The sequence below is a fragment of the Ursus arctos genome, unplaced genomic scaffold (genome assembly GCF_023065955.2).
Source record: "Ursus arctos isolate Adak ecotype North America unplaced genomic scaffold, UrsArc2.0 scaffold_2, whole genome shotgun sequence".
Classification (NCBI taxonomy): domain Eukaryota; kingdom Metazoa; phylum Chordata; class Mammalia; order Carnivora; family Ursidae; genus Ursus; species Ursus arctos.
The window spans coordinates 68,480,527-68,505,433 of NW_026622874.1; the positions used below are offsets into that span (position 1 = coordinate 68,480,527).

Consider the following 24,907-nt stretch of genomic DNA (forward strand, 5'->3'; position numbering starts at 1 on the left):
GGGCTCCCACCTGAGGCTCCTGTCTTCTCTGTTGAGCAGGAGGTGAAGTCACCACGTTTTCTTTGTGGGTTTGGAGGAAGGGACTTGAAGGAGAGAGAGACAGTCTGAGTGCTTAGAGATAGGAGAATGCCCTAGGGGCCCCAGAGATTAAAAAGGCCAAGTATTTTGTTCAGATGCTCAGTAATAGAAGTAAAGGCAGCCTTCATTTTCCCACCATCCTTTTAAATCTCATTGCTGGTGGTAAATTCATAAAATGACCCAGAAATTTCTAGAAAGCACTTTTAGTAACCTTTCTGTGGTTTAGTTTTTATGGTGTAGTGGAGAGTAGATGTCCCTGCATTTAACACTTACTTACTGCTGCATGTCAGGCATCGTGCCAGCACTCGGCACACAGTGATGGATGAGGCACTCAGGAAGCTCAGAATCTAGAACTGTGTCCCCCGGTACCTAGCCACAAGCCATGTGTGACTCTTGAGTACTTCAGGTATGGCTGGACCAAATTGAGGTTTGCTGTTTGTGGAAAATATACAGCAGGTTTTGAAGACTTAGTATGATAGAAAAGTAAAATTACTCATGAATATTTTACATTGTTTATTTATTAAAATGATATTTTAGCTATATTGGGTTAAGTAAAACATTACTAAAATTAATTTACCTGTGTCTTTTTACTTTAATGTAGTTACTAGACAATTTTAAATTCAACTGCCAGCAGGCATTACATTTCTGTTGGACTGTGCTGATCTCAAAGGAGACACAAAGACACTGCCTGTAGTTTAAATGGGTATGAAGTATATCTCATTGTGGTTTTGATGTGAATTCCTCTGATAGCTAATGAAATGAAGCAACTTTGCTCCATTTGGCCAATCATATAAATCTTCTTTGGAGAGATGTCTATTCAAGTCCTTTGGACATTGTTAAATTGGGTTATTTTTTTATTATTGAATTGCAAGTGTTATTACATATATTCTGGATACCAGATCCTTATGTGATTTGTGATTTGCAAATATATTCTCTCATTCTCTGGGCTGTCTTTTAACTTTCTTGGTGATGGCTAGCTAAAGCAAAGGACAAAGTTTTAATGAGGTCCACACTATCAGTTGTCCTTTTGTTACTTGTGTTTTTAGTGTCATATCTAAGAAACCACTGCCTAATTTAAGGTCCCCAGGATTTATCCCTAGGTTTTCTTCCAGGACTCTTAAAGTTACAACTCTTATTTAGATTTCTGATCCATTTTGAGCCAATTTTTGCATGTGGTGTGGGGTAGGGGTCCAACCTCATTGTTGGGCATGTGGCTATCCAGTTGTTCCAGCACCATTTTTTTGAAAGACTGTTCTTTCCTCTTTGAATTTTACGGGTGCTCTTGTGTGCCATACTTTATTTTTTTTTTAGACTTTATTTGAGAGAGAGAGAGTGAGAGTGCTGAGCAGGGAGCCTGATGTGGAGCTCAGTCCCAGGACCCTGAGATCATGACCGGAGCTGGAGTCAGACACTTAACTGACTGAGCCATCTTGGTGCCCCTGCCATACTTAATTTCAATGCATCACTGATAACTCAGTGATTTCAGTGTCAAGATGCATTAGTTTAGTGTCTTGGCTTGAGTTTGTCAGAAGAAATCATGTTGAGTCTGAGAAACGTGTGTTGATACCTTAAAATTCATAATACTTGATTTATATGGCATGAGGTAAAGATATAATGTCATAATATTCCTGGATGAAATAAAAAGTAAGCAAAGTTGAATAGCGATTTCATTTTAGAGTCATGAATTTGTGTTAATATTTCACCATGTTCTCTGTATAGGCTTTTTGGCTTTTATAAGGTAGTAGTTTTCAGATAGGTGGGGTTGCGGCCCATGCAAGGAGCTATTCCTCACACTTGTCCTGGCTCCCAGGTTTGCCCTTCCGTGCTGGAGAGCACAGCTCTTGCCTCCACGGTGAAGAGAGCAGAGCACTTTCCCTTGGAGCGTGGCTAGGTGCAGCTGCCATTTCATTACCCCCCATCGCAGGGCCTAATCAAACCCTTTTCATAGATGCTTAATTCCTGCCCTTCCAAACTGACTCCTGACTCAGCAGAGTCAGAACAGCAACTGCGAACTCCTCCAGTTCCGTCCTTCCAAAACTAGTGTCTCTCCCTGGTTGCAGGGAATTGGGCTGGACAGTGAATTTTCTCTCCATTGTGGAAACTCCCCTTCTGTAGGTTCACTGTAGGAAATGTCCAACCTGACTCCAGGAGAGTATTTCAGAAGTTAATGTATAAGGCTGTTGCACTGAGAACAATCGCTCTTTATATATGCCTGTAATGGAATTCTCTCCCGGAAGCAATATCTTGGGTACCAGCTCTCGTTGTCACTCACGAGGCTGCCATCTTTCTCCGGCCAGCCGAGCTTGGCTGTTCCTGGCCTGCTCTCCGTCTCGCCTGTGGGCTTGTTTGGCGCGCTCACCTTTTCAGTGGCTCCGCTTCCTTGTCTTTGTTGTCCACAAAGAGCTCGAGTTGCGGTAACACCACCTAACACTGAACAGAGAGTGGTTCCAAACACCAAGAACTTCCCGCTATCTTGACAGCTGGCTGTTCAATTTTTAGTTTCACCTGCCAGAGTAGTGTTTCTTTTTTCTTTTTCTTTTTTTTAAGATTTTATTTATTTATTCGACAGAGATAGAGACAGCCAGCGAGAGAGGGAACACAAGCAGGGGGAGTGGAAGAGGAAGAAGCAGGCTCCCAGCGGAGGAGCCTGATGTGGGGCTCGATCCCATAACGCCGGGATCAAGCCCTGAGCCGAAGGCAGACGCTTAATGACTGCGCTACCCAGGCGCCCCTCTAATTGATATATTCTGACCCAGTTTTGTCTTGCTTTGGAAGATTGTTTAAAAAAAACAAATCGGTATATCATTGTCTGCATTAACTCCTAGGTAACCACAGGCAAATCCTGAGAGTCTCATAAAATCTAATGCACTAAAAGTAAGGCTGAGAAGTGCGGATAGTTTTACACAAGAGCCGTGTGGATAGAAGCTGTTTTAGAGGTAACGATGGAGCCGCCCTTTTGTTTTGCGTACTTGTGTTTTCCCAGGTAATGATGACTCTGACATTGACATCCAGGAAGATGACGAATCTGACAGTGAATTGGAGGAGAGGCGGCTGTCCAAGCCGAGGACGGCCATGGAGGTGCTCATGCAAGGTACTGCCGCCGCTTTCGCTTGCCCTGCTCCCTGTGCCCGGTCACAGAACACTGCCCTCTTGTGTATCAGGATTCAGCACTTAAACTGCTCAGTGGTCACCTTTGCTGCTAATACTCTTACCTGTGGTCCTAAGAATAGCTGATTTTTCTTTGTGGCCTGGGATTTCTCACAGAGGCCGCGGGAGTACACGGCCTCTGCCACGAGCTGTATTCTACCCTTTTTTGGGTCCAAACTGCTCTTAGTGCAGTAGCATCGCCTATAATCAGAGAACTAACGCACAGAGAAGGGACTCGCACAACCACCTTGCCTTTTAAAAAATCTAGTTTCTGCTGTTTCACTGCTACAGACTCAAGCAAAAAAGTCTGTGGAGCACATGTGGGTGTTCCCCGAGGGTCTTCTTCGGGTCCCGCTTTCCACCCTAGAGGGGTCCTGTCAGTGGCTTGGGGGTGTGTCCTTCCAGATGGCCTTTCCACGCACATACGGTGAAATACAGACACAAAGGTCAGCTGAGACATTTTTTAACCTAAATGGGACCAGACTTTGTGTATAGTTCTGCAACTTGCTTCTTTAAAAAAATTATTATTAAATATATTAGAACTCCTCCCATATCAGTAAACTAGAAATCTGCCTGATTGGGGCGCCTGGGTGGCACAGCGGTTGAGCGTCTGCCTTCAGCTCAGGGCATGATCCCGGCGTTATGGGATCGAGCCCCACATCAGGCTCCTCCGCTATGAGCCTGCTTCTTCCTCTCCCACTCCCCCTGCTTGTGTTCCCTCTCTCGCTGGCTGTCTCTATCTCTGTCGAATAAATAAATAAAATCTTTAAAAAAAAAAAAAAAAAGAAAGAAATCTGCCTGATTGTTTCTGACAGCTGTATAGTATTCCATAGCATGACTGTACCCATAATTTACTTGGGCATTCCCATATTAAAAAATAATTTTAAAAAGATACTTATTCTTCCCTCTTTTCCTTGTATATCCATCTTTCTGCTTATCTGCACTGTTTGTACCATTAAAAGTGGGATTCTTAGGTCAAACCTTATGTAAATCTTTGTTTCAATAGACAACACTGAATTGCTCCGTATTTGCCTTTAAACACCTGTTTACCATCTGCTAATTTTTGGAGCAGTTTGCATTTTTATATACATGGTACATTTCAGAGGTAAATTATCTTCACTTTATATTAAGTTTTGGTGCTTTTTTTTTTTTTTTAAGGTTTTTTAATTTATTAGAGAGAGGGCATGAGCGTGGGATGTGGGGTGGGCAAAGGGAGAGAGAATCTCAAGCAGACTCCACACTCCATGTGGAGCCCAACGTGGGGCTTGATCCCAGAGCCCTGAGATCATGACCTGAGATGAAATCAAGAGACACTCAACAAGTTGAGCCACCCAGGCGCCCCTTTCCTTTTATTTTTTATTTTTTAACAGCTTCATGATATAAATGGAGGTTAGGGGTTATGGCCCCCATTCTACACATGGGAGCTGAGGCTCTGAAAAGGTATGTGACTGGGGGCACTGGTGCTCCTAAATTCTGCTGACCACCGAGCCTGCAGAAGTAAAATCTAAGAACTATAAATAAGGCCTTTAGACAACACAAGGTTTGCATTTTATCTGACCAAGGGAAGTCTGTAATTAGCTCTTGTTGGTCACCCCAGGCCTGTCCTGAGCGAGCTCCTCTCTGAGCTGCCCTCACTGCCTTTGCCCTGCCGCGTGGACCTGGGTCCCGGGTGCTCCTTTCTCAGCCTTCGTGTGTGAGGGTAGCTGTCTGCCTCCCGCCAGGGAAGGATGGCTCCTGGGTGTTTGCAGAAGTCACAGCCAGGCAGCCGTGACTTCCAGAGGAGAGTGGAGAATCACAGAGATAATGTGGGTGTTTTGAAAGATGAACTGATGGTGACCTTAAAAGTTTTCCTCTTTGGAGCTCAGACATAGATTCAAATACAAGTCGCATTGGTCTGTGCAGGGAGACTGCATGTCTATTTTCGGCAGGTAGCGGAGCTGTTCTGTCACATAGATACTCAGAGTGGGATTCAGTGGTTTTTCTGAAAACATGTACAGGATGCATATTTCGTTTCCTGGTTTCTGAGTTGTGATTATATTTTCTTGCCCTTTTCCTTTTTTTCAAAGTGGAAACGTAGAAAATCCATTACCGTTTGCTGGGAGTTTTGGTTATTTGGATGCAACTTAAGTAAATTCTTTAATTGACTCTTGTCTTCCCCAATTTTCTGAAGGAAACAAATCTTGAATGCCATTCCTTGCATTTTTGTTTTTCCTTAAACAAGCTTTTCATAATTTCTTCATGCTTTGGTTCTCCTCAGAAAGACCCAGCAAACGCATCGTGGGCACAATGCAGGGTGGAGACTCTGATGACGATGTGAGTCCTGACCAGCTCCCTTTAGCAGCTCTGTTCTTCCTGGTCTCAGGCTGGCTTCATAGACTAGCTGAGCCGACAAGCTGAGTGTGAGGAGCTGCCTGGGTGTGCGCCAGAGTTTGGCCTCCCGAGGAGCTTCTCTGCTTCTTGATGACTCTTTTCTTTTCTTTTCAAATGAATTTGCTTGCCCTCCCCCCCCCCCTTTTTTTCCTTCTCACTGTTCTTTCCATTCTCGCTTTCCAAAGATGGAAGCAGCACCAGCTCTCTTAGGTAAATGCAAGACTTCCAGCTCCAAGAAGCAGGTTGGTTTTCTTTTTATCTCATGTGTGTGTTTGTGTGTGTGTGTGTCTTAGCTGGCTCAGGGCCACCAGAGAGCCTTCCCCAGCAGTGATGCCTCTGTCTCTTGGGCAAGAGCCATGCACAGCAGGCCTACAGTGAACGGTGCAGTTGCCTAAAGGTCCCTTGCAGGAGAGGGGGGTTGAGTGCTAAGCCAAGAGACGAGAAAGGTCATCAGGACTTTGAAGAGTAACCTGGAAAAGACGGGAACCTGCTGAGGGCCCGTGGTCAAGACCATCCCTCTCTTCAGTTCCATTCGGGGGAGGAAACAGGAAAAGGAGGCTCTCTTGAGACAGGGGCCTCAGAGAGGCTGGGCAGGAGGCTACGACATCAGGCTGCTGGCACCTTGAATGTCCTTGAGGTAATACTGACTGGGAAACTGACTGGAATGAGGCCCTGCTGTCAGGGCTGTCCCATCCATCACCCTGGGCCTGCCCTCTTTGTGGCGGTCCCTGGCAAGCCTGTGAGGCCCCAGAGGCAAAGGGTGACTAGGCTGACAGACCACAGACCTCCTCATCAGGTCGTTTGCCACATGCGTCTGGAATGTGGCATTAGTGGCTACGTAGGGATAGAGCATGAGCCTGACTTCTTGTACAAAAGATTCCTTTATTTAGTGCCAATAGTGTATTTTGTGACCGAAATCCACAGAGGGAGCAGTTACTCAGGTTTGCTGGCCCCGATGCACAGAGAAGATCGAGCCTTGAAATCACAGAAGGTAGTCTTAGAGAAGCAGAGAAACCACCTCAAACATTTTCTAACAGTTAGGGGTGGGTGGTTAAGTAGCTTCTGCGCATCCATCGTAGCCATTCGAGGCAGGAATAAGAAGTCTGGCGTGGGTGCTGGGGATGCCTGGACGGCACCGTCTGGTCCTCGTCTTCCGATCTGCTTGGTTGTGCGCATAGCTTTCTCAGAACGAATGCCCGAGCGACAGCGGATATCTCCTCTGTGCCTCATGTTGCTTGTTTGTTTCCGGGAGGCTGCCTGCACACATCCCCCAGGCACACGGGCTTGTACCTCGTGTGCTCACTCTTCCACTTGACAGGTATTTACCGAGTGCCTGTTACGTATGTGTAGGTGTTACAGATTATAAGCAATACACCCCTGCCCTTAGGGGGCTTACATTCCAGCAGTAATCAGCTGGATACATCGGGTCACAGTGGCAAGAAGAAAAATAAAGCCGTTCAGGGAACAGAGTGACAGGGTTGAAGGAGGAGACTGATGTCTTTTGATCAGTCAGGGAATGTCTCTGTGGTGAGGTGACATTTGGGCAGAGGCCTGAATGGAAGGAAGGGTGTGGTGCAGGGAGGGGCATCCAAGGCCCAGGGAGTGGGGCTCCTGCATTGGAGGCCCAGAGATGGTGGTGTGACTGGGATGGAGTGGGCTGGGGGCAGGAGCAGCAAGAGGCAGTAGAGGCCACGCAGCGCTTTGCAGGATGTGATGAGGACCTGGAGTTTTCTCTGAGTGTGGTGGGAAGGGGCCGGAAATCGTGAGCCCAGCAGTGCCAAGAGCTAACTGGCATTTACGAGACACCAGTCAGGAGGCGTCTGCACTAGTCCAGGGGTGCTGGCAGCTCAGCCTAAGGTCGTGGCAGCAGAGGTGTTAGGAAGTGGTCAGATTCTGGATGTTTCTAAGGCGGAACCATGAAATTTTGTGAATTGGACGTGGGATGGGAGAGAGAGAAATGGAGGAGGCCTCGTTTGTGTCCTAATGGGCTAATAGTATACATAGAGTTTGCATTTCCCCGAGATGGGGCAGGCCTGAGGAGGGGCTTGGAGAGCAGAGCAGGAGTTTGGTTTTGGACATGCTACACATGCGTTGCCTGCCAGCCATCCACGCGCTGGGGTTGAGTAGCCGGTTGGAGTTCACGTCTGGAGTGCAGGGGTCAGGTCTGGGCTGGAGTTGAATTTGGGAGCCGTCCTAATTAGATGGTCTTCAGGCCACAAGGATACATGTGATTGTGTGGGGGAGAGAGTAGAAAGGGAAGAGGAGGCCCAAGGCTCTGAGCTGAGCCGAGTTGCAGAATCAGGGAGATGGAGGGCGTGGGGGTATGTGAGACCTTGTAGATGCCAGAGTGAGGTGGGGTGAGCCCTCAGAGAGAAGGGTGCCCTGCAGCCGAGTGGCTTTCAAGGAAGGAGCCCTCCTGTGCCCGATGCAGCCTGGAGGTCACAAGACACCTGAGACTCACCCACTGGATTTGAATCCACTGGATGTTTCCGTGGATGGCAGGTGAAGGCCAGCTGAGTGTGTTGAGGAGGCAGTGAGAGGGGAACCAGCAGGGTGGAGGGTTCAAAACTCCTTCAAGGAGTTTCGCTGTTGGGGTTAGAGGAACAGGGCAGAGCAGCCGGGGAGGAAGGTGGGATTAACTTTGCAGTTTTTGTTTTGTTTTGTGTATTTAAGAAGAAGGAAATTGCAGCATGTATGTATGCTGGTGGGAATGATCTAGTTAGAGTGGCTAGCCATCTTGGTTTACCTGGGACACAGGACTTACAGTTGTAAAACTTGGATCTAGGTGATGGAGAGAGTGTTCCTTTTATTTTGCTCCTAATTGCCCATTTCTTGTGTGGCTTTCCATCCATAATCTGGTAAAAGGCAAAAACCAAAAAAAACCCAACTCTCCTAATCTCCAAGCCCCACCCTCCTTGCTGTCCCCTGGTGGGTGTCTGGGCCCCCAGGGGCAGAGCGGCAGCCGGTGGTGAGCTGCGGTGCAGATGCAGCGGTGTTGCCGAGCCCTCCGAGGGAGAGCCAGCCCCTGCGGCAGCAAACATGGCTACACGCTGGTGTCTGAAGGCCACTGGGTAGCTGATCCAGATACGTTTGTATTTCTGCCAGCAGTGTGAGACGTGGGTCCCCCTCCCTCGCCCCCACAGCCCGACTGCTGCTCCGCCCAGCTCTTCCTTCAGTGGGGGCGTTGCTCATTACTGAGCTGCTGGTGACAAGGGTCTCGGCTGACAGAGCTGCAGGCAGCGCGACGGGCCCTCAGTTGTCTTTGCTGTCTTCCTGTAGGAGGACTCCGAGGACAGTGAGATTGACATGGAGGGTGATGAAGAAGACGACGATTTGGAAGATGAGAGCGTTGCTCTCTCGCCAGCTAAGCCCAGTCGCAGGGTCCGAAAGCCTGAGCCCTTGGATGAGAGCGACAATGACTTCTGACCCTCTTGCTCAAGGGACCGGCCTGATTGAATCCCTCAGATCTATAGGTAAAGGGGAAGTTGGAAGGTTAGGAAGGAGACCTATTTTGTTTGCTGAACCAGCTGGACTCGTTCATGATGCCACACCTAGTTGTTCTTTAGCTGCCTCTGTGTTACTGCAGAGGCCTTCAACGAGAACCGAAGCAAGCCCCAAAGAGGATGTGTTTTCTTGCCTTATTTATCTCCTGAAATTTGGGAAATGCATGTGTTCTAGAGCTGCACGTGCGTGGGACAAAGAGCTGACGAGAAACGAGGTTCGGCGCTGTCAGGTCTTGGCTATCGTCGTTGTGATGTGTTTCGTCTCCGCGTCAGGGTTGGGGGGCGGTGGGGAAGGACGTGGGGCTGGACACCCGGACTCAGTTTAGGAATTGTGGGGGAGTGTCTGACTCCTCATCTGTACAGTTGTGGACATTTACTGTACATTGGCTTTTAATTCTAGCTTTTATTTCGTTGTCTTATTTTCTTCTGTGTGTTCACAATACTGAGCTTTCAATGTATTTTACTAAAATGTTCTGAATGAGAGCTAGCTAAGTTAGATGAAAACCCACTTTGCTTAAAGATCACATAACAGATGCTCCGAAATATAAATGCTCCATTTTCTCTCAGAAGGTTGACATTCCTGCTTAGGAAAACAAATTAAAGAAGTGTTAGTACAGGTAACTTGTGTTTCTGACTCTAAAGATGAACCAGAATGCATTCGGTTGAGTAGCACTAGAATAATCACCCTGATGTGAAATGAGAAGTGACAGGTGCAGTTGTTTTGTTTTTCTGATGTGGAAAACACAGAGCAGTTTTCATTTATTTTTCAGTTATAAAGTCAGAAAACTTCTGAAGTTACTTAACTCGTAATAAATGTATTTAATTCTGTATTTTTATATCATTAAATAAGTTTTTCTTGAAAGTATAATTACGTTGTTTATTTGCACGTATAACATAAATAGGAGAAGTTCACAGGTTAACTATTGTACATGTGAATTTTTAGGAGACGGTGTGACAATTATTTCTGTCATCTTTGCTTTTCTCTGTCTTTTCCTAATTCCTACATAAGAGATTACCCCCTTTTTAAACATTCAGCTTTCAGTTAGTTCACTAGCGATTTGAGATGTGCTGTCATTGAAATGATGCGGTAAAAGGGAAGTGGGAGTGTCGGAAGCCGTGCCAACCCCCTCAGGTGCCGTGGCTTCTGAGCTTCAAAAGTCAGTGAGTCTTCTTAGATGTTCTTTTTTTTTTTTATTTTTTTTTTTTATTTATTTATTTGACAGAGATAGAGACAGCCAGCGAGAGAGGGAACACAAGTAGGGGGAGTGGGAGAGGAAGAAGCAGGCTCACAGCAGAGGAGCCTGATGTGGGGCTTGATCCCAGAACGCCAGGATCACGCCCTGAGCCGAAGGCAGACGCTTAACCACTATGCCACCCAGGCGCCCCTTCTTAGATGTTCTAGTTTTGGTTTCCCTGAGTCTGACCTGCCTTACATTAAAAAAAAAAAAGAAGAAGAAGAAGAAGAAGAAGGATTTCTGTTTTCCTTACGTGATGCTTTCTTCTAATGGGCATTACCACGGGAGTGTGGCCCGCGCCGCAGGTAACCCTCCACAGATAGAGGCGCCCATGCGGTGGGCGGTTTGTTGTTTCACCTCTGCCTTGGTCATCCTTCATGCCTTGGTTACCTGACTTGCGCAGTGTCACCACAGAATGGCCGTTCCTTACTTGAGCAGCTTCTGTCCGCCAAGGAGCTTCAAGCACCTGACTGTAGTTTTTACCATCTGTCTGTCACTACCGTGACAGACGCAGCAGTCAGGTGTGTGCAAGTGCCTTTGACCTCGTGCCGTTGGTTTTGGCCAAGCATCAGAGCAGACTCGGGCCCCAGAGAAGACTGTACGATTAGGTCAGTGAAAAACCAGTGTTTAGATCATTGTTGATGGTTGTTATTGTTTTAAACTGTGTAATTAAAGGACCTCTTAAAATGCTTTATGACATGTATATTGACAGAAAATGTAAAGGGATTTTTTAAGTCCTTAAAGTCCAAGGACTTGCAGTGGGGAGTCTGAGGAACTGTTGCTCTTTGAGCTGGGACGGCAAGAAGACCTGCGGGTGCTCTTTCGTTAGCGTTTTAAACTACAATATCCATGTCAGCGATCAGAAAGGAAGGGGAGTCGCTTGACGATAGCAACACGCTGCGTAAGTATCCTAGCTGCTGGATTGGCCCGGGGCGGGGGGACTCTTAGGTGCTGGAACCGGGACTGGCAGGCTTGGGAGAGAGCTGAAACTGCACAGAGCAGAAGCCCTTCCTTGCAGTGCGGGTGTGACTGGAACAGGGAGGGCAGAGCACTCAGGAAGGGATGTCATCAGGGAAACATGCCATTGATGGGAAACTCGTGTGTCGCAGACACAGCGTTCTGACTTTACACCTCTCTTGGGCAGTCTGGAAGGATTAAGCAATAGTAACATAGAAAATTAAGTTTTTAAAAGTTACGTTGTTAATTCTAAAAAGAACAATAAATTACATAGAGAATGGCTCAGGAGTGATGAATACTAATAAAGTCATAAGATAAACACAAATGATTTAAACAAAAATCGTACTCTAATAACTGTTGGAAGGATGGAGAAACAAAGAGTGGGGATGTAAACAGAAGGACATCCAAGTGGCCTTTCCCATATAGAAGTCAATAGATAATCTCTTAAGATGATAAGAAATAGCACATGTAGGACATTGAGTTTGGGGGGTAGGGGTGTTCGGGGAGGGGAGGGACAAAACAGAGACTGCTGTTTTCCTTCATAAGCCTAGTAATTTTTGGCTTTTTAAACTATGTGTTACCATGAATGTTATTTTGATGAATTTCTGGAAAGGTAAATCTATAGTCAGGAAGAGGGTAAGGGCTAGAGACTGAGGTTTGAGGGTCATTTTCCTATGAGATTCCTCAGGGGAGAACATGTGCGATCGGAGGAAAGCCAAGGTTGAAAGCCTGAGAAATGCCTGTGTCTCAGGGGCAAAGGACACAGGGAGCCAGAAGAAGAGACTGGGAAAGTATTTTCTAAGTTTTCTAAAGTGGTTATATTTTATTTTAATTATTAGGAAAAAATGTTTTATTTTCCAAAGAGTGTTGAAGAAGAGGGGTAAGGAAAAGGTGGGAGGACTGGAAGGTTGTGTTATGGAAGCCAGAGCAGGGGAGAATCTCCAAAGAAGGGAGAGGCAGCAAGTGCTAAATCCTTGTTGTAAATGAGCTTGAGTCAGAGAGGCCACTGAAATTGGCAGTTAGGAAATCTCTGGCGACCTTAGCCAGGAGCAGTCAGATAGCCAGTGATGGGTCGAAGAGCGGTTCGAATTTGAAGTGAACACAGTATTGACAAGTGTTCAGAAAGGTGGGCGGTCACAAGAGGAAAGAGGGCATGGCCAGGGGAGGGACGTGTGGTTGAAGAACATGGTGGAGGGGCAGGGTAGGTTTTGTTGTTGTTGTTGTTGTTTTTTTTTTAAAGATTTTATTTATTTATTTGACAGAGATAGAGACAGCCAGCAAGAGAGGGAACACAAGCAGGGGGAGTGGGAGAGGAAGAAGCAGGCTCATAGCGGAGGAGTCTGATGTGGGGCTCAATCCCATAACGCCAGGATCACGCCCTGAGCTGAAGGCAGATGCTTAACCGCTGTGCCACCCAGGCTGGTATTTGGCTCATGTTTTGTTTTTTGAGAGGAAAACTCGAATGTGATTTTTTAACTGGAGGGAACGAGTTTGTGGAAGGGGAGGGCTTGAATCTGTAAGAGTGTGTAATTGATGAAGCAAAGGCTTTATTTGTTTTTTGAGAGGAAAACTCGAATGTGATTTTTTAACTGGAGGGAACGAATTTGTGGAAGGGGAGGGCTTGAATCTGTAAGAGAGTGTGTAATTGATGAAGCAGAGGCTTTATTAGGAGTCCTTCTGTTTAAATCCATACTGTGTATTAAAAACATATGCACCAGATTACCAGCTGGGTTCATGCCACCATTTTTTTGTTTTTTAAGATTTATTTATTTGAGAGAGAGAGAGACAGAGCCCAAGCAGGGAAAAAGGGGCAGAGGGAGAAGCAGACTCCCCACTGAGCAGGGAGCCCGATACAGGGCTTGGTCCCAGGACCCTGAGATCATGACCTGAGCCGAAGGCAGAAGCTTAACCAACTGAGCCACCCAGGCACCCCTGACGCTATCATTTAGAGTTAGGTGGCTTTGGTTGATATCACGATATTTTACACCTGGATTTCTATAGTATCTGTTGTAGATAAGGCCCCAAAATAATTTTTTGACTTGGGCACCTGGTAGAGTACCCAGAATATGGAGACATTGCCTCAGAAGTTGGGCCCTGGTAGTCCTCAAATAAGGATGGCTGATCCTGGCTAACAAAACTTGAAACAGCGAGCTTTGAAAGGATCCAGCTATTTCTAAGTGATGTGTCCCGGGATAAAGCTCAAGAATTTTAAGGACTATAAATCTATGACAAACAAGATAAAATTCCCAATATTTGGTGTCCAATAAAAAATTACCATAATGAGAAAAATCAAGAAACAGACCAAGAAATGACCCAGAAATGACAGATGATAGAATTAGTAAAATGGGACATTCAGATAGTTTTTAACTCTCCTCCTTATACTGAGATGGTGGAGGGAGGCTTGAGCAAAGTAAGATAAGGAAAACATAAAGCTCAGAATCTGGAAATTAAAGAAGTGAGACAAAGACCGTGCAAACCAGGATTGAGGCACCACAGAAGTGAACATACCGACCGTGAAGACACAGCGATAGGAACTGTTCACAATGAAAAAAGAGAAGTCCCACTGCGCTGGCTGTGGGTTTCTTGCCTCAGCTGTAGATCTTTTGTCCTGCCCTCTGATGATAGAGCTGTTCCTTGTAAAACCTCCCTGCTTTGCCAGCCGGCAAGAGCACAGGCCTTGTCAGTAGGCCGCTAGGGAGATTTTGGAGAAGGAAGGGGCTCTCCTTCCAATTCTGGTGTGGCTTGCTCTTCGAGTGCTGGGGGGGAAGCATGATTTTTCTCATGGCCCCTGAGGTTTCTCCGGTGCTGGATGCCTGCAGGGTCCAGCTTTCCGCACCATTTGGTACCACAACTCTTGTTCCGTCAAGTTCACAACTAGGTGGACATTGCCCGATGCCGCACAAACCAGCAGACAGTGTAGCAACATGTTGAAAGTACCATGAGCCAAATACCAGCCAAAAATTCTATACCCAGCAAAAAAATCTTTCAAAACCAGCAATCCAAATAAATATGACACAAGACCCGCATTCAGATGTCCCCGGTTTCCAAGTACTTTTCTCTACAGCGGATTGTTTTTCTTCAGTCGAGGATCTAATCAGAGATCTTGCATTATGTAGTTATGCCTCTTTAATCTCCTACAATTTAAAATAGTCCGCAGCCTTTTGTATTTTACATGACATTGATATTTTTGAAGAGGTTAGGCTAGTTTTTATTTTTTATTTTTATTTTTTTGCAGAATGCCTCTTGATTTGGGTTTTGTCTGATTGTTCCTTTCTGATTAGATTCAAATCAGTATTTTTGGCATGGTGTGTCCTTAGCGCGTCACATCAGGGGTACGTTATGTCCATCCGTCCCATTATTGGTGATGTTAAGTTTAGTCACTTTGTTAAGAAAGCATTCGTAACTATCCCTTCTAGGGTGAGATTTTGAAACCGGGTAGATACCTTCTTCCTCGCTAGGCTTTCATGCATGGTTTTAACATCCATTGAGGATTCTTGCCTGAATACTCATTTTTAAAGGCATGTTTAGAACAAAAGTGCTTCCTGTTCAAACTTTAAAATGATAATTACTTTATGATCTTTGTAAGCATTTTTCTTGGTTATTTAGTGGATGAGAGCTGTGGTGTCCATGGGGATCTTTTTCCCTTCCTGACGGACAGACGCCCGAGGGAACCTATACCACGTGGGGGCTCAGTTTGGTCGCTTCGTGGAGAAACTGCAGGCACAGTAGTGGTTTGGGAAGCCCAGTGTGGAGCAGCGTCGTTCAGGCATCCACACTTAACGTGCTGTTGATAACCAGTGTGCCAGACCCCACATAACGTATGCCAGACATAATCCGTGCCTTTGAGAGATTTTGCGATGGATAAAAGACGGCAAGAACCTTGGGCAACTTTTTTAGTCTTTGTCTCCAGAATCCTAAAGCCTTCATTTCTTTTCAAAAAATTCTCATAATTTTTCCATTTGTCTCTAAGGATCATTCTCCTAAAACCTTGTAGTCTTCTTGAGAAAAGAGGTCCCTTCTGTCACCAATGCCGAATTGATCCTCTATATATAGGCTTGAAGATGGCAGCTTGTTTCAGAGTGAGGGGGATGATTGTAACCAGTGGAGAGGGCAATAATAATAAAAGTTAGGGGCCCATGAAGACCTCGGGTATAAATAAGCTCACACCGGCTTCTTACCTGCTGAGCTTTAAGGCCTGTGTCCTTGGTGGAGACCTTCCCTTCTCTGTGCCATAGCAGAGAATCCATCTTACCCCTGCCTGGACTGACCCGGGTCCAGGAGAGGTGCTCATGGCCTCTTCAGCAGCACCTTTCCTGCCTCCTTGCAGGAGACCAACTTTTGTGTGGGTCAGCATCATTCCCAGACCACAGGAAGGAAAACGGTCTTTCCGTTCAGAAGCTTCCAGCTGTTGTTCTGCCTGTCCTCCTGCCAGGTCCACCAGGAACTTGTTTGGCTCACATTTCAACAGTGCATGAAGGAGCATTTGTCCTGATAGCCTCTGAGATCATCCTGGCACCAGATTCCCCAATGTGATTTCCCTGGAGACTACAAGAGAAAGAGTAGGACAGGGCTTGAGAGATGGGCTCAAGGCCTAGAGGCCTGCAGGTTCTCTTGAGTAAAGAGCACAAAATGCAGAGCTCCAGCCAAGACTTTCATGCTTCCAGGATCCCTCCCACAGAGAAGACCCAGAATGGCTCCCCCTTATACCAAGTTTCCCCGCAGAACTGCAGAAAGACCCGGGAGTCAGCCAGCTCCGAGAATTGGGCGGAAGGCAGAGCCCGAGCTGGGAGTCACTCTAAGGATGAGCAAGAATGACAGGGAAGGACAGGTGCTGCTGCGCCCCACTCACTTGATGTGCTGGAGGCCATGGTTTCCAGACAGTGCGGTGGCAACGCAAATGGCCCCGTCCATCCCCAAGGAATTCTCTTGAAGACTAGACAGAGAAAAGATGGAGATACCTGTGAGCCATTTGGTACATTAGAACGCGCCCCAGGAAGCAGCACTGCGTCATCCTTGGGGGTGGGGGGGGCGTGGAGGAAATATGCGGTTCTGGGCCTGATTTGTCCACAGCAAGGGGGCGTTTACCCCTGAGACCTGTGTCTACAAGTAGCCAGGTGGTCCCATCCAAGTGCCGTGGAAGATGGAAGACAGAAAATGCAGACGTTAAGTGTCTCAGCTCTGGCGCAAGCTGGACAGAATGGACGAACTCATGTGCAAGGGGGACACTAGTCATCGGGGTTCTTTACATTCGGAAGGAAGCAGCTACAGAGGAAATTGAGAGCACCTCATCTCGTGGGGGAGGGTTCAGCAGAGCAGTCTGCTGCTCTGGGCACAGGTAGGTCTCTATAGCCACTCACTTGAGTCTTCGGAGACTTGAGTTCACCTTCAGAGCATTGGCCAAGGCTTTGGCTCCAGCCGCCCCGATGGTGTTTCCTCGTAAGCTGTTAGGAAAGATATGAAGCCTAAGGCACAGTGTCAGCTGTGGGGCGCAAATAGCACCCCTTCAGATGAGCATGGGCTGCTGGGTAGAGGCAGCACGGACTCAGCAACTGTGGGGGTGAGGTTGCTCCTTTCTCACTCCTGGGCGCAGAGTGGAGATCGGCTCTAGGGAGCAGGACACACAAGGAGGGGTGAAGCTGGCCCAAACTGGGTGGTTTGTTGGAGCCCATCCCCAAGAAAGGAAAGCAGGGCTGAGACGAGAAGTAACACTTCATCCAGCGGTCCCCACATGCTCAGCATCCCAGGACCACAGGAGCAGGGAGCCCCACTGAGGTCAGTGGCCAGGGACCCCACACAGGACCTCGGGACGTGTGCAGCCTGGGCAGGGCGGGGAGAGCAGGTTCTCAAGGAGAGGAGGCCCAACAGTGGTGACTCCTAGGGGAGAGCTGTGTGGTGGGAATGGGGATGCTGGGGCATGCTGGAGCTAAGGGACACTATTTAAAAGATTTGTGAGTTTCCATGTAAATTGACATTTTTTTTTCTTTCCATATCTTCATTTTGAATCGACAGCTTGGTTTCTTTGGGCAAGAGACTATAGCCAGAGACTGGAATACTTACTCGAGAATCTCCAAGGTTCTGTTCACAGCCAGGGCGTCCCCTAGCGCCTGGGCCCCCCGGGAGCCAATGGAGGCCACCTGCAGACTATAGGAAGAGATGTATTCAACGCGGACAGGCGGGGCCTCTCCAGCCTGCACCCTGCCTGGCCCAGTGTCCATGGGTACTTGTCCTTCCTTTTCACCATTCCTGGACTTAGGGTTGAAATTGGCAACACAGCACTGAAGGTTGTTGGCCCGTGATCTGTCCAAAGAGCGCTGCGCCCCCTGCCTGCACTGTCTGATGCCTAGGACAGGGATCTGGATGCTCCAGGTACAGCAAGGAGAGGTGGCCTCCGGGAGAGTTTGAAGGAGAACGCTCCCCAAGTCCCTACTTCTTATTTTCCACATGTTTGATGTCTCGATTGCTAACATTAGGAAGATCAAACACACCTTCCTTGACTGGAAAGCAAAACCAATGTGTAGTGTGAAAGCACGGCCCGGGGCCGGCTCACTTACTAGAGAGCAGTGAGGGCCGTGTTGGCCTTGAGTGCGCTGGCCACTGCAGAGGCGCCTTCATCCCCGATGGCGTTCTCCTGTAAACTGAAGGCAGAGCGCGACCCCTTGGACCATCTAGATTTCATTCAGACCACACACACCACGCACTAGACTCCCAGGGTTGCCTTGGGGATAACCGCCCCCAGGGCCTACTTAACATGCAGAGAGCTCTGGGGTCTGTATGAACCTGGACCATCAGAAGCAAACAAGAAAAGGGGCACATGGAAAAGGGACAGAAAAGGGTGTGCCAGCCAGAGAGAATTCAGTCAAGGCCCTCAATCCCTGGCCATTCTTGCTGGTTTGGGTTTTACATCATTTTTTTTCCTTCCCTTCCACATCGGGGTAAAGTAGTAGGTCCTAGAGCAGTCAGTGGTTAAGAGTTTAGTTCATGTGGGCATCGGTGTGTTTAGGGGATCAGTTTGCATTAATAATTTTAATAGACATTTGAGTGTGTATTGTGTCTGCACAATTGTACAGGCCCAGGTCTGTCTGAGGTGAGGAGTTGTGACTGAACGAGCAGGCACCAAAGGCCACATGCCGACAGCACGGAGGACCCTGTGGGGTCTCCCACCCCCGTGTGGTCTCAGAAACTGCCAGAAGAAATAGGTTCAAACCAAAACTTGAAGAATGAGATGGGGGAGGGGGCCTGGCCCATCCGCGGAACCCAAAGAAATCGAGTTGAGTTGCTGGTGCGTGAAATGAGGCCGAGGGGATACATAGGAGGCAGGCCCTTGGGGCTTGCTTTGGAAGCCATGCAAAGGGTTGCCCTTCACTCTGCAGGCACTGGGCAGCATTTAAGTGTCTCACCCAGGACTGGGACAGATTTACGTTTTGGAAAGCTCTTTGGTCAGCAGTGTGAGAGGACAGACGGCGTGTAGCGGTACCGCTGCGCTGACGCAGGTGAGTGACGCCGCTGGCCAGGGGTGGGCAGAGGGAAACGGTGGGACATTGGGAGGAGAGCCGCAAATGGGAAGCGAGAGCTTAGGCGGTGTTTCTAGCTTGCACGACCGGCCAGTTCCGATTACGAGATGGGGATGGAGAAGCAGGCTTATGGGCAGGTAGTTTGGGCAATTCGAAGTTCCCGTGAGGCACACAGAGGGAGATGCTGAAGGGGAAGTGATGACATGGGTCTGGATCTCAGGAGAGAGGTCTGGGGGGATAGGCGTGGGGGTACCAGGGCTTTGAAGGCAAGGAGTCCGGGAGAGGACAGCTTCTGGAAGAGAGAGATCACTCAAGAGAAGATGGCCTAGGACAGAACCCTAGGGAACACCAGGATGTCAGACAGAAGAACCAGCCAGAGGTAGGATATCCTGGTTAAAGACAGAGTTACCCTTCAACCCAGCAGCTCCACTCACGGGTGTGTAGCCAGCCACAAGAAGTGAAAGCACATGCCCACACAGAAACCTGTGCTCGAACATTCACAGCAGTGTCACTTGCAAGAGACAAACAGTGGGAACAACCCAAATGTCCATCACTAGATAAGTGGATAAACCCAGTGTGGTCTAGACACACAGTGGACTAGGATTCAGCCACAGGAACGAGTGAAGCTCTGATTCATGCTGCAGCCCGGGTGACTCTTGAACACATGACACTCAATGAAGACATTGGTTGCGAAGGCCACCTGTGGCATGATTCCATGTGAATGAGACGCCCAGTGCAGGTGGCTCCATAGAGACGGAGCACATGTGTGGTTGCAAGGGGCTGGGGCATGGGGGCAATGGGGAGGGACTGCTAATCGGTCTGGGGTGTCTCCTTAGGGTGATGGATTGTGGTGATGGTTGCACGACTCTGCGAATATACTAGAAACCTGTGAATTGTGTACTTTATATGAGTAATTTTTGTGGAATGTGGATTATATATCATTAACTCTATTAGAACAGATGAGAACAGACGTGTGTGCTGGCCTCAGGGCAGAGGAAGCTGTGTACTGAGGGCCTCTGGCCCAAGCCGTGTGCCTAGTGGGCACCGAGGTCTCAGATGTCCCTGCTGCAGCCCCTGTAGAGGCCCCACTTACTCGAGGCTGGTCAGGCTCCTGTTGAGCTGTAGTGCTTGTCCCAGGGCCTTGGCGGCACCGGCCTGGATGAAGTTCCACTGCAGGCTGGGCAGAGACAGACAGGTGTGACATGTGGCCCAGGGCAGAGCCCAGGATGGTCTGGTGGCAGGGAAGGAGTCCTTGCAGGACAGGGTTCTGGCCACTGATGGGCAGGTCTCCTGCAGCCCACCTCAAGTTTAGTCAAAAGGGGTCAACAAGCACTCTCTGGTTAAGGGTGGACACAGGGACAAATAAAGATTCTAAATGGCCCCTGCGTGAAGCTTGTGACACTTGGAGGCATGACATGGGTGCCCACCTCCCACCATTGGCCTCTCTGTTGATCAGCCCCAGGAAGCAGAGCAGGGTGCAGGGCACAGCTTCCTGGAGGCCCCTGAGGCCATGTTGTGGAAGGTCCCCAAAGCCAGACTTGTTCTCCTGCCCGAGCCAGTGGGATGGTCCTGCAGCTCTGCAGAGGGGACGAGGGGTGGGGTGGGGGTGCCAGAGACTCACTGAAGGGACGTGAGGGCCTGGTTTTCTCTCATTGCCACTGCGATGGCCTGGGCGCCCTGGTCGTGGAGGAGGTTGGCTGTCAGGCTGGGAGGAGGGGAACGGGGTGAGTAAGCAGGAGGTAGCTGGCCGTGGAGCCCCCATACTTGCTCACCTGGGAATCCAGCTCCCCTCCTGCCTGAGGATCAGCCTAGCTCACGTTTATTGAGCACTGGTGTATGCCAAGCACGTGCCTTAGGCTGTTGTACCGAATCCTGACAGGCGTGTGGAGAGGGGGCCCAGGTTCAGCTCAGGTTCCAGGACAGATCACCCCCCTGACCCCTGTACTGCGCTGCCCCTGAGACCTGGGGGGAAGGGGACGAGGGGCAGGCAGTGTCCCCACCAACCTCATCGACAGGTAACTTAGGATGTGGGAGTGGAGAGGTTGCCACCAGAGGCCGGGACTCCTGGCTATCCCTCCCCAACCAGGTCCTTCCCAGCCTGTAAGGTGGCAAGGCCATGAGGGTCTGCTCTCCCCCGTCCCCAGGGTTCCAGGGAGGCGAGGCCCTCGGCTGAAGGCGGGGAGGAAGCACAGGCTGCGCCCCACTCACGTACTCCAGGTTCTTCAGGGTGCGGTTGATGCAGAGAGCTCGCGCCAGCTCCCGCGCTCCCTCTGAGCTGATGGAGTTTTCTCGCAGGCTGGGGAGAGAGAAGACCCTGAGCTACCAACCAGACGTGTGGGGACTCTAGGGGAGAGAGGCCCCGGCGCTCAGGCCTTTCGAGCCCAAGGAACGCCATGTGGGACCTGGGCCTCCTGAGTGATCAGGGCTGAGGTGTGAAGAGCCTCCAGCAAGCCAGGCACCCACAGCTAGCCAACCAAGCATCTCCCCTGCAGGACCGCCAACTGTGGGACCCGTCAGGAGGAAGAGGAGACAGGCCCTCAGAGGTGAGGGGGCTGGGGTACCTGAAGGGAGCAGCAGAACTGGGGAGCTGCGGGCCCCTGCTGTCCCATGCCCTTCTGAGAGAGCAGGCAGTGTGCGGGATGCCAGGCCCCAGAACTAAGCTGCCCAACCATGGATATCTTCAGAACAGGCCCGCAGTGGGAGGTGTGGGCTTTCCTTCCAAGTCCCAAAGTCCTGTCAGACCCCTTGACCAAAGGGAGACCCCAGCTGGAGAAGGAAGCTGGGACTTACTTGAGGCTGATGAGGGTCTGGTTGGCACAGAGGGCCCCCATCAGTGCCGCCACCCCCACATCACTGATGGAATTGCTCTGCAGGCTGCAAACAGAGAGCGAGGTATGCTTGGGGTGGCCATCCCAGGACCCACAGGGAGCCCCTGCTCCAGCCTGGGGACTGTAGGTGTCAGGTTCAACAGAGCTGGGGAACCCCGGGAGCAGTTGCCACCCCGCACTGCTCTGCTCATCATACCTCTTTCCCGTCTCCGTCCCCCACGTTCCAGACCTTGTAGGTCAGGGCAGGTGGGTCTCTCATAATCAGCCCCAAAGCTTAGACTCTGCCTTGGTTTGAGCGGCTCCAAATAGTCTGGGATAGGAGTGTGTGTTGTGTCTGCAGCCCCCGGAGAAAGTGGCACAGCTGAGTCTCCCCACTGTGGGGGCAGCACTGAGCTCCCCCACCCCCCACCAAGGCCGCTGCAGCCAACACCCTCTTTAGCCACCTGGGCCAGCTTTTCGAGGGCACTCCGTGCTTGTCACTCCAAAAACACAACCAACACCCACCTCAACCGTCTAGGGAAATGGGGCTGGTGGGGTGGGATGGCACTGAGTTGAGTATGGAGAGAGACTGAGATCACAGTATGCCCAAGGTTGGTGGTGGGTTGGGTTCTGGCAAAGCCGTGGTCTTGACAGCCTTCCTCCAGGACCCGCCCACCTTTTAGATGGGGAAACTAGGGGAGTCACCCTGTGCCCACGGCCACTCCTGGAGGGTGGTCAGGCAGACTCACTCCAGGCTCTCCAGGCCCTGGTTCACCTCCAGGGCCATAGCCAGGGCCTCGGCACCTCCATCACCGATGCTGTTACTGGAGAATCTGCAAGAGATGAGCCGAGGGTGAGCTGGTTTTCTGGAGAAGCCTGGCAGGGCGGGGCGGGGACCTGGGGTCAGGGAAGCGCTCCAGGGCCGTGCTTCCTCTGCTGTGTTAAGGGTGCCCAGTGCACAGCCCGTGCAGCTCGAGTCCGTCGCCGGTAACCTCTGCAAGTGACTCCCTACGGCCTATAAGAGATGGAGGCAGCAAAGTACTTGACTCCCTAGCAGGGAGCAGGCCCAACTCTTGTGGTACTTTATGTGAAGGTAACCAGGAAGTGCTGGGAAGGCAGTAAATTTAAGGCTGAGACAGTCCCAGTCCTGGGAATCTGTAGTCCAAAGCCAGCTATCTGGCACCCATGCATCCATCCGTCTGTCCGTCCATCCATCCATCCTCGTGCTCAGAAATATTTATGATGGGCTAGGCATTGTGCCAGTCACTGAGGATGCAGATTTGGCCTTTCTGCATTTCTCACATGAGCTCCTTCAGACTCCTGTTCTGTTTCAGGGTATCTGCCATCTGCTGGGCTCCCACAGGCCCGATGGTATTCTTCTGTAGGCTGTGGGAGAGGAGAAGCGTCTTTCAGCAAAGCCGGCCACAGCCATTCCCACTCCAGGGCCAGTCTGGTTCAAGGTGAGAGGTCAGAGACTGCTCAGGTGCCCTCTCCATTTATCACAGCATCGGCAGAGTGGTTTCTAGGAAAGGCGTGTGGATTGTTGCCAAAGTGATGCCAGCAGATTAACATCATTCTGGGGCGGGGGGGCGTCGGAGGCAAGGACACCTGGAGCCTCCCTCGTCAGAAGCTGGGAAGCAGTGACCAGAGGACACGTAATATCCAGCAACCTCTCAAGTGGCGACTTCTACATACGAGTCCCACTGGCTCCTCACCCAGTCAACCCTCTCAACACTCAACCATCTACCTCCCTCCAGACTCACCAGCAGCCTGCCACCCAACCCTCCCTCGGGCAGACCCTCTGTTCAGGCCCTTCTCCAACAGCTATTCCCTTTATACCACATCTGGAGGAGGGAGATGTTACCAGGAGCCCCTGTGCTCACCCTAGGAGGACAGGCAGGGCAGGACCTGTCTAGCATAAGGCTAAATACATTGTAAGCAGTAGGGAATTTTCCCCGGTTCCAAAAAGGAAAGAGCCCTCTCTTTCCCTTGGAGTGTTCTTTGAGAAAACTTGCAAGGGTAAAGCTGTCCCTTTGAGAAGGATGTAAATCTTTTTAAAAGCTAAATAACCCTCTTGCCAGATTTACAGCCTATAGGGACCTTGGAGCCCTGTCTTTGAAGGGTACACGTCAAGGAAGAAAGCACGACTCCAAGTTGTCATAAAGATAGGAGGAGTGTGGTTTTGCCTTGGGATAAAGGTGATTAGTTACACAGATGGCTACCCCAGCTACCAAGCAAATTTAAGAAAAACTATGTGCAACAAATGGTGCTGTCCAGTCATCTTACTTGAGGAAACTTCTCTTGAGAGCACACATATGGTGGGTTGTCTCTGCTTGGCTGGAGAAAAGGGTGAGATTTGTCTTTGCCGTCTTGTTGGTAGGTAGCCAATGATGTGCACTGCAGTCTAGTTGAATATTCAAAGAACTAAGCTGTTTCATTCTTTACTACATTTGTAGAGAGGATTCTCTGCATTGGCAGAGGCTTTATTTTTAATTATTTTCCAACGTCTGTTCTGTGGAAAAGCAGTGGACATCAAGATTTCCAGGGGCCATCCAGATGGGTCAGAAAGCCTCAGGACATCTCCCCAATCATCCCTCACAGAAAACAGACAGGCCCTTGGAGGAGGAGAGCAGAGAAGAAGGGGTCTCTGCTGGTCAGCATGTCTACTTACTGCAGCACAGAGAGGGTCCGATTGGCAGCCAAGGCCTCAGCCACGGACCTGGCACCATTATCTCTGATGGCGTTGCTCTGCAGGCTGTGGAGGCAAGGAAGAGTGCGTCAGCAATGGTGTGCGTGGGGGTGCCCAGTGGTGGCCTTAACCTCTACTGCGGTTTAGCAAGGCTCAAGGGATGAGGCGAGGGGTGGGGGGAGAAGCTGACTGCTACGTCCCCTTACTGCCCACCACACAGGATTTGGGAACAGTTGGTTCTTTCCAGTGCTGCTCTGCCGTTAGGATTCCCTCTGGGTCTCTAAGCATTTGTCTATTGACTGGGAACAAGGTGCCCATGGTATCTGGATAATGATAACTAGGTTATCAACAGTCTTAATTACAGCTAAAAGCCACAGCATCCAAGTGTTGACAAGGATGTGGAAAAATTGGAACCTTAACATACTGCTGGTGGGAATGTAAAATGGGGCAGACCTTGTGGAAAGCGGTCTGGCAGTTCCTCAAAAGGTCAAACAGAGTTACGATATGACACAGCAAATTCCACTAGTAGCTGTCTACCCCAAAGAAATGAGGACAGGTACTCAAATGCTGGTACGTGAATGCGTGCAGCAGCATTATTCACCAGAGCCAA

At 49.5% G+C, this 24,907-nt stretch overlaps 2 protein-coding genes across 8 annotated transcripts in view; one reads left to right on the plus strand and one right to left on the minus strand.

Moving 5' to 3' along the window:
* CLUAP1 (clusterin associated protein 1) overlaps nt 1-9,963 on the plus strand; it is a 38,779-nt gene extending 28,816 nt beyond the window's left edge. For 4 of the 6 annotated variants that reach the window (XM_026520464.4, XM_057314975.1, XM_026520467.4 and 1 more), the window contains 4 exons: nt 3,062-3,169; nt 5,483-5,538; nt 5,781-5,837; nt 8,875-9,963. In XM_026520464.4, coding sequence (XP_026376249.1) covers nt 3,062-3,169; nt 5,483-5,538; nt 5,781-5,837; nt 8,875-9,021 — 368 coding nt within the window. In that variant the 3' untranslated portion in view covers nt 9,022-9,963. The remainder of the gene's footprint in view (nt 1-3,061; nt 3,170-5,482; nt 5,539-5,780; nt 5,838-8,874) is intronic. The other 2 variants (XM_026520468.4, XM_026520466.4) reach the window with 1 other exon arrangement.
* Nucleotides 9,964-12,631: 2,668 nt separating this feature from the next.
* The window catches only part of NLRC3 (NLR family CARD domain containing 3), a 32,403-nt gene continuing 20,127 nt past the window's right edge, over nt 12,632-24,907 (minus strand). For both annotated transcript variants that reach the window (XM_044391587.3, XM_057314978.1), the window contains exons 9-20: nt 24,280-24,363; nt 22,911-22,994; nt 22,358-22,441; nt 21,592-21,675; nt 21,014-21,097; nt 20,423-20,506; nt 19,895-19,978; nt 17,842-17,925; nt 17,348-17,431; nt 16,648-16,731; nt 16,140-16,223; nt 12,632-15,835 (exon numbers count right to left, since the gene is read on the minus strand). In XM_044391587.3, the coding sequence (XP_044247522.1) occupies nt 15,745-15,835; nt 16,140-16,223; nt 16,648-16,731; nt 17,348-17,431; nt 17,842-17,925; nt 19,895-19,978; nt 20,423-20,506; nt 21,014-21,097; nt 21,592-21,675; nt 22,358-22,441; nt 22,911-22,994; nt 24,280-24,363 (1,015 nt within the window). In that variant the 3' untranslated portion in view covers nt 12,632-15,744. The remainder of the gene's footprint in view (nt 15,836-16,139; nt 16,224-16,647; nt 16,732-17,347; nt 17,432-17,841; nt 17,926-19,894; nt 19,979-20,422; nt 20,507-21,013; nt 21,098-21,591; nt 21,676-22,357; nt 22,442-22,910; nt 22,995-24,279; nt 24,364-24,907) is intronic.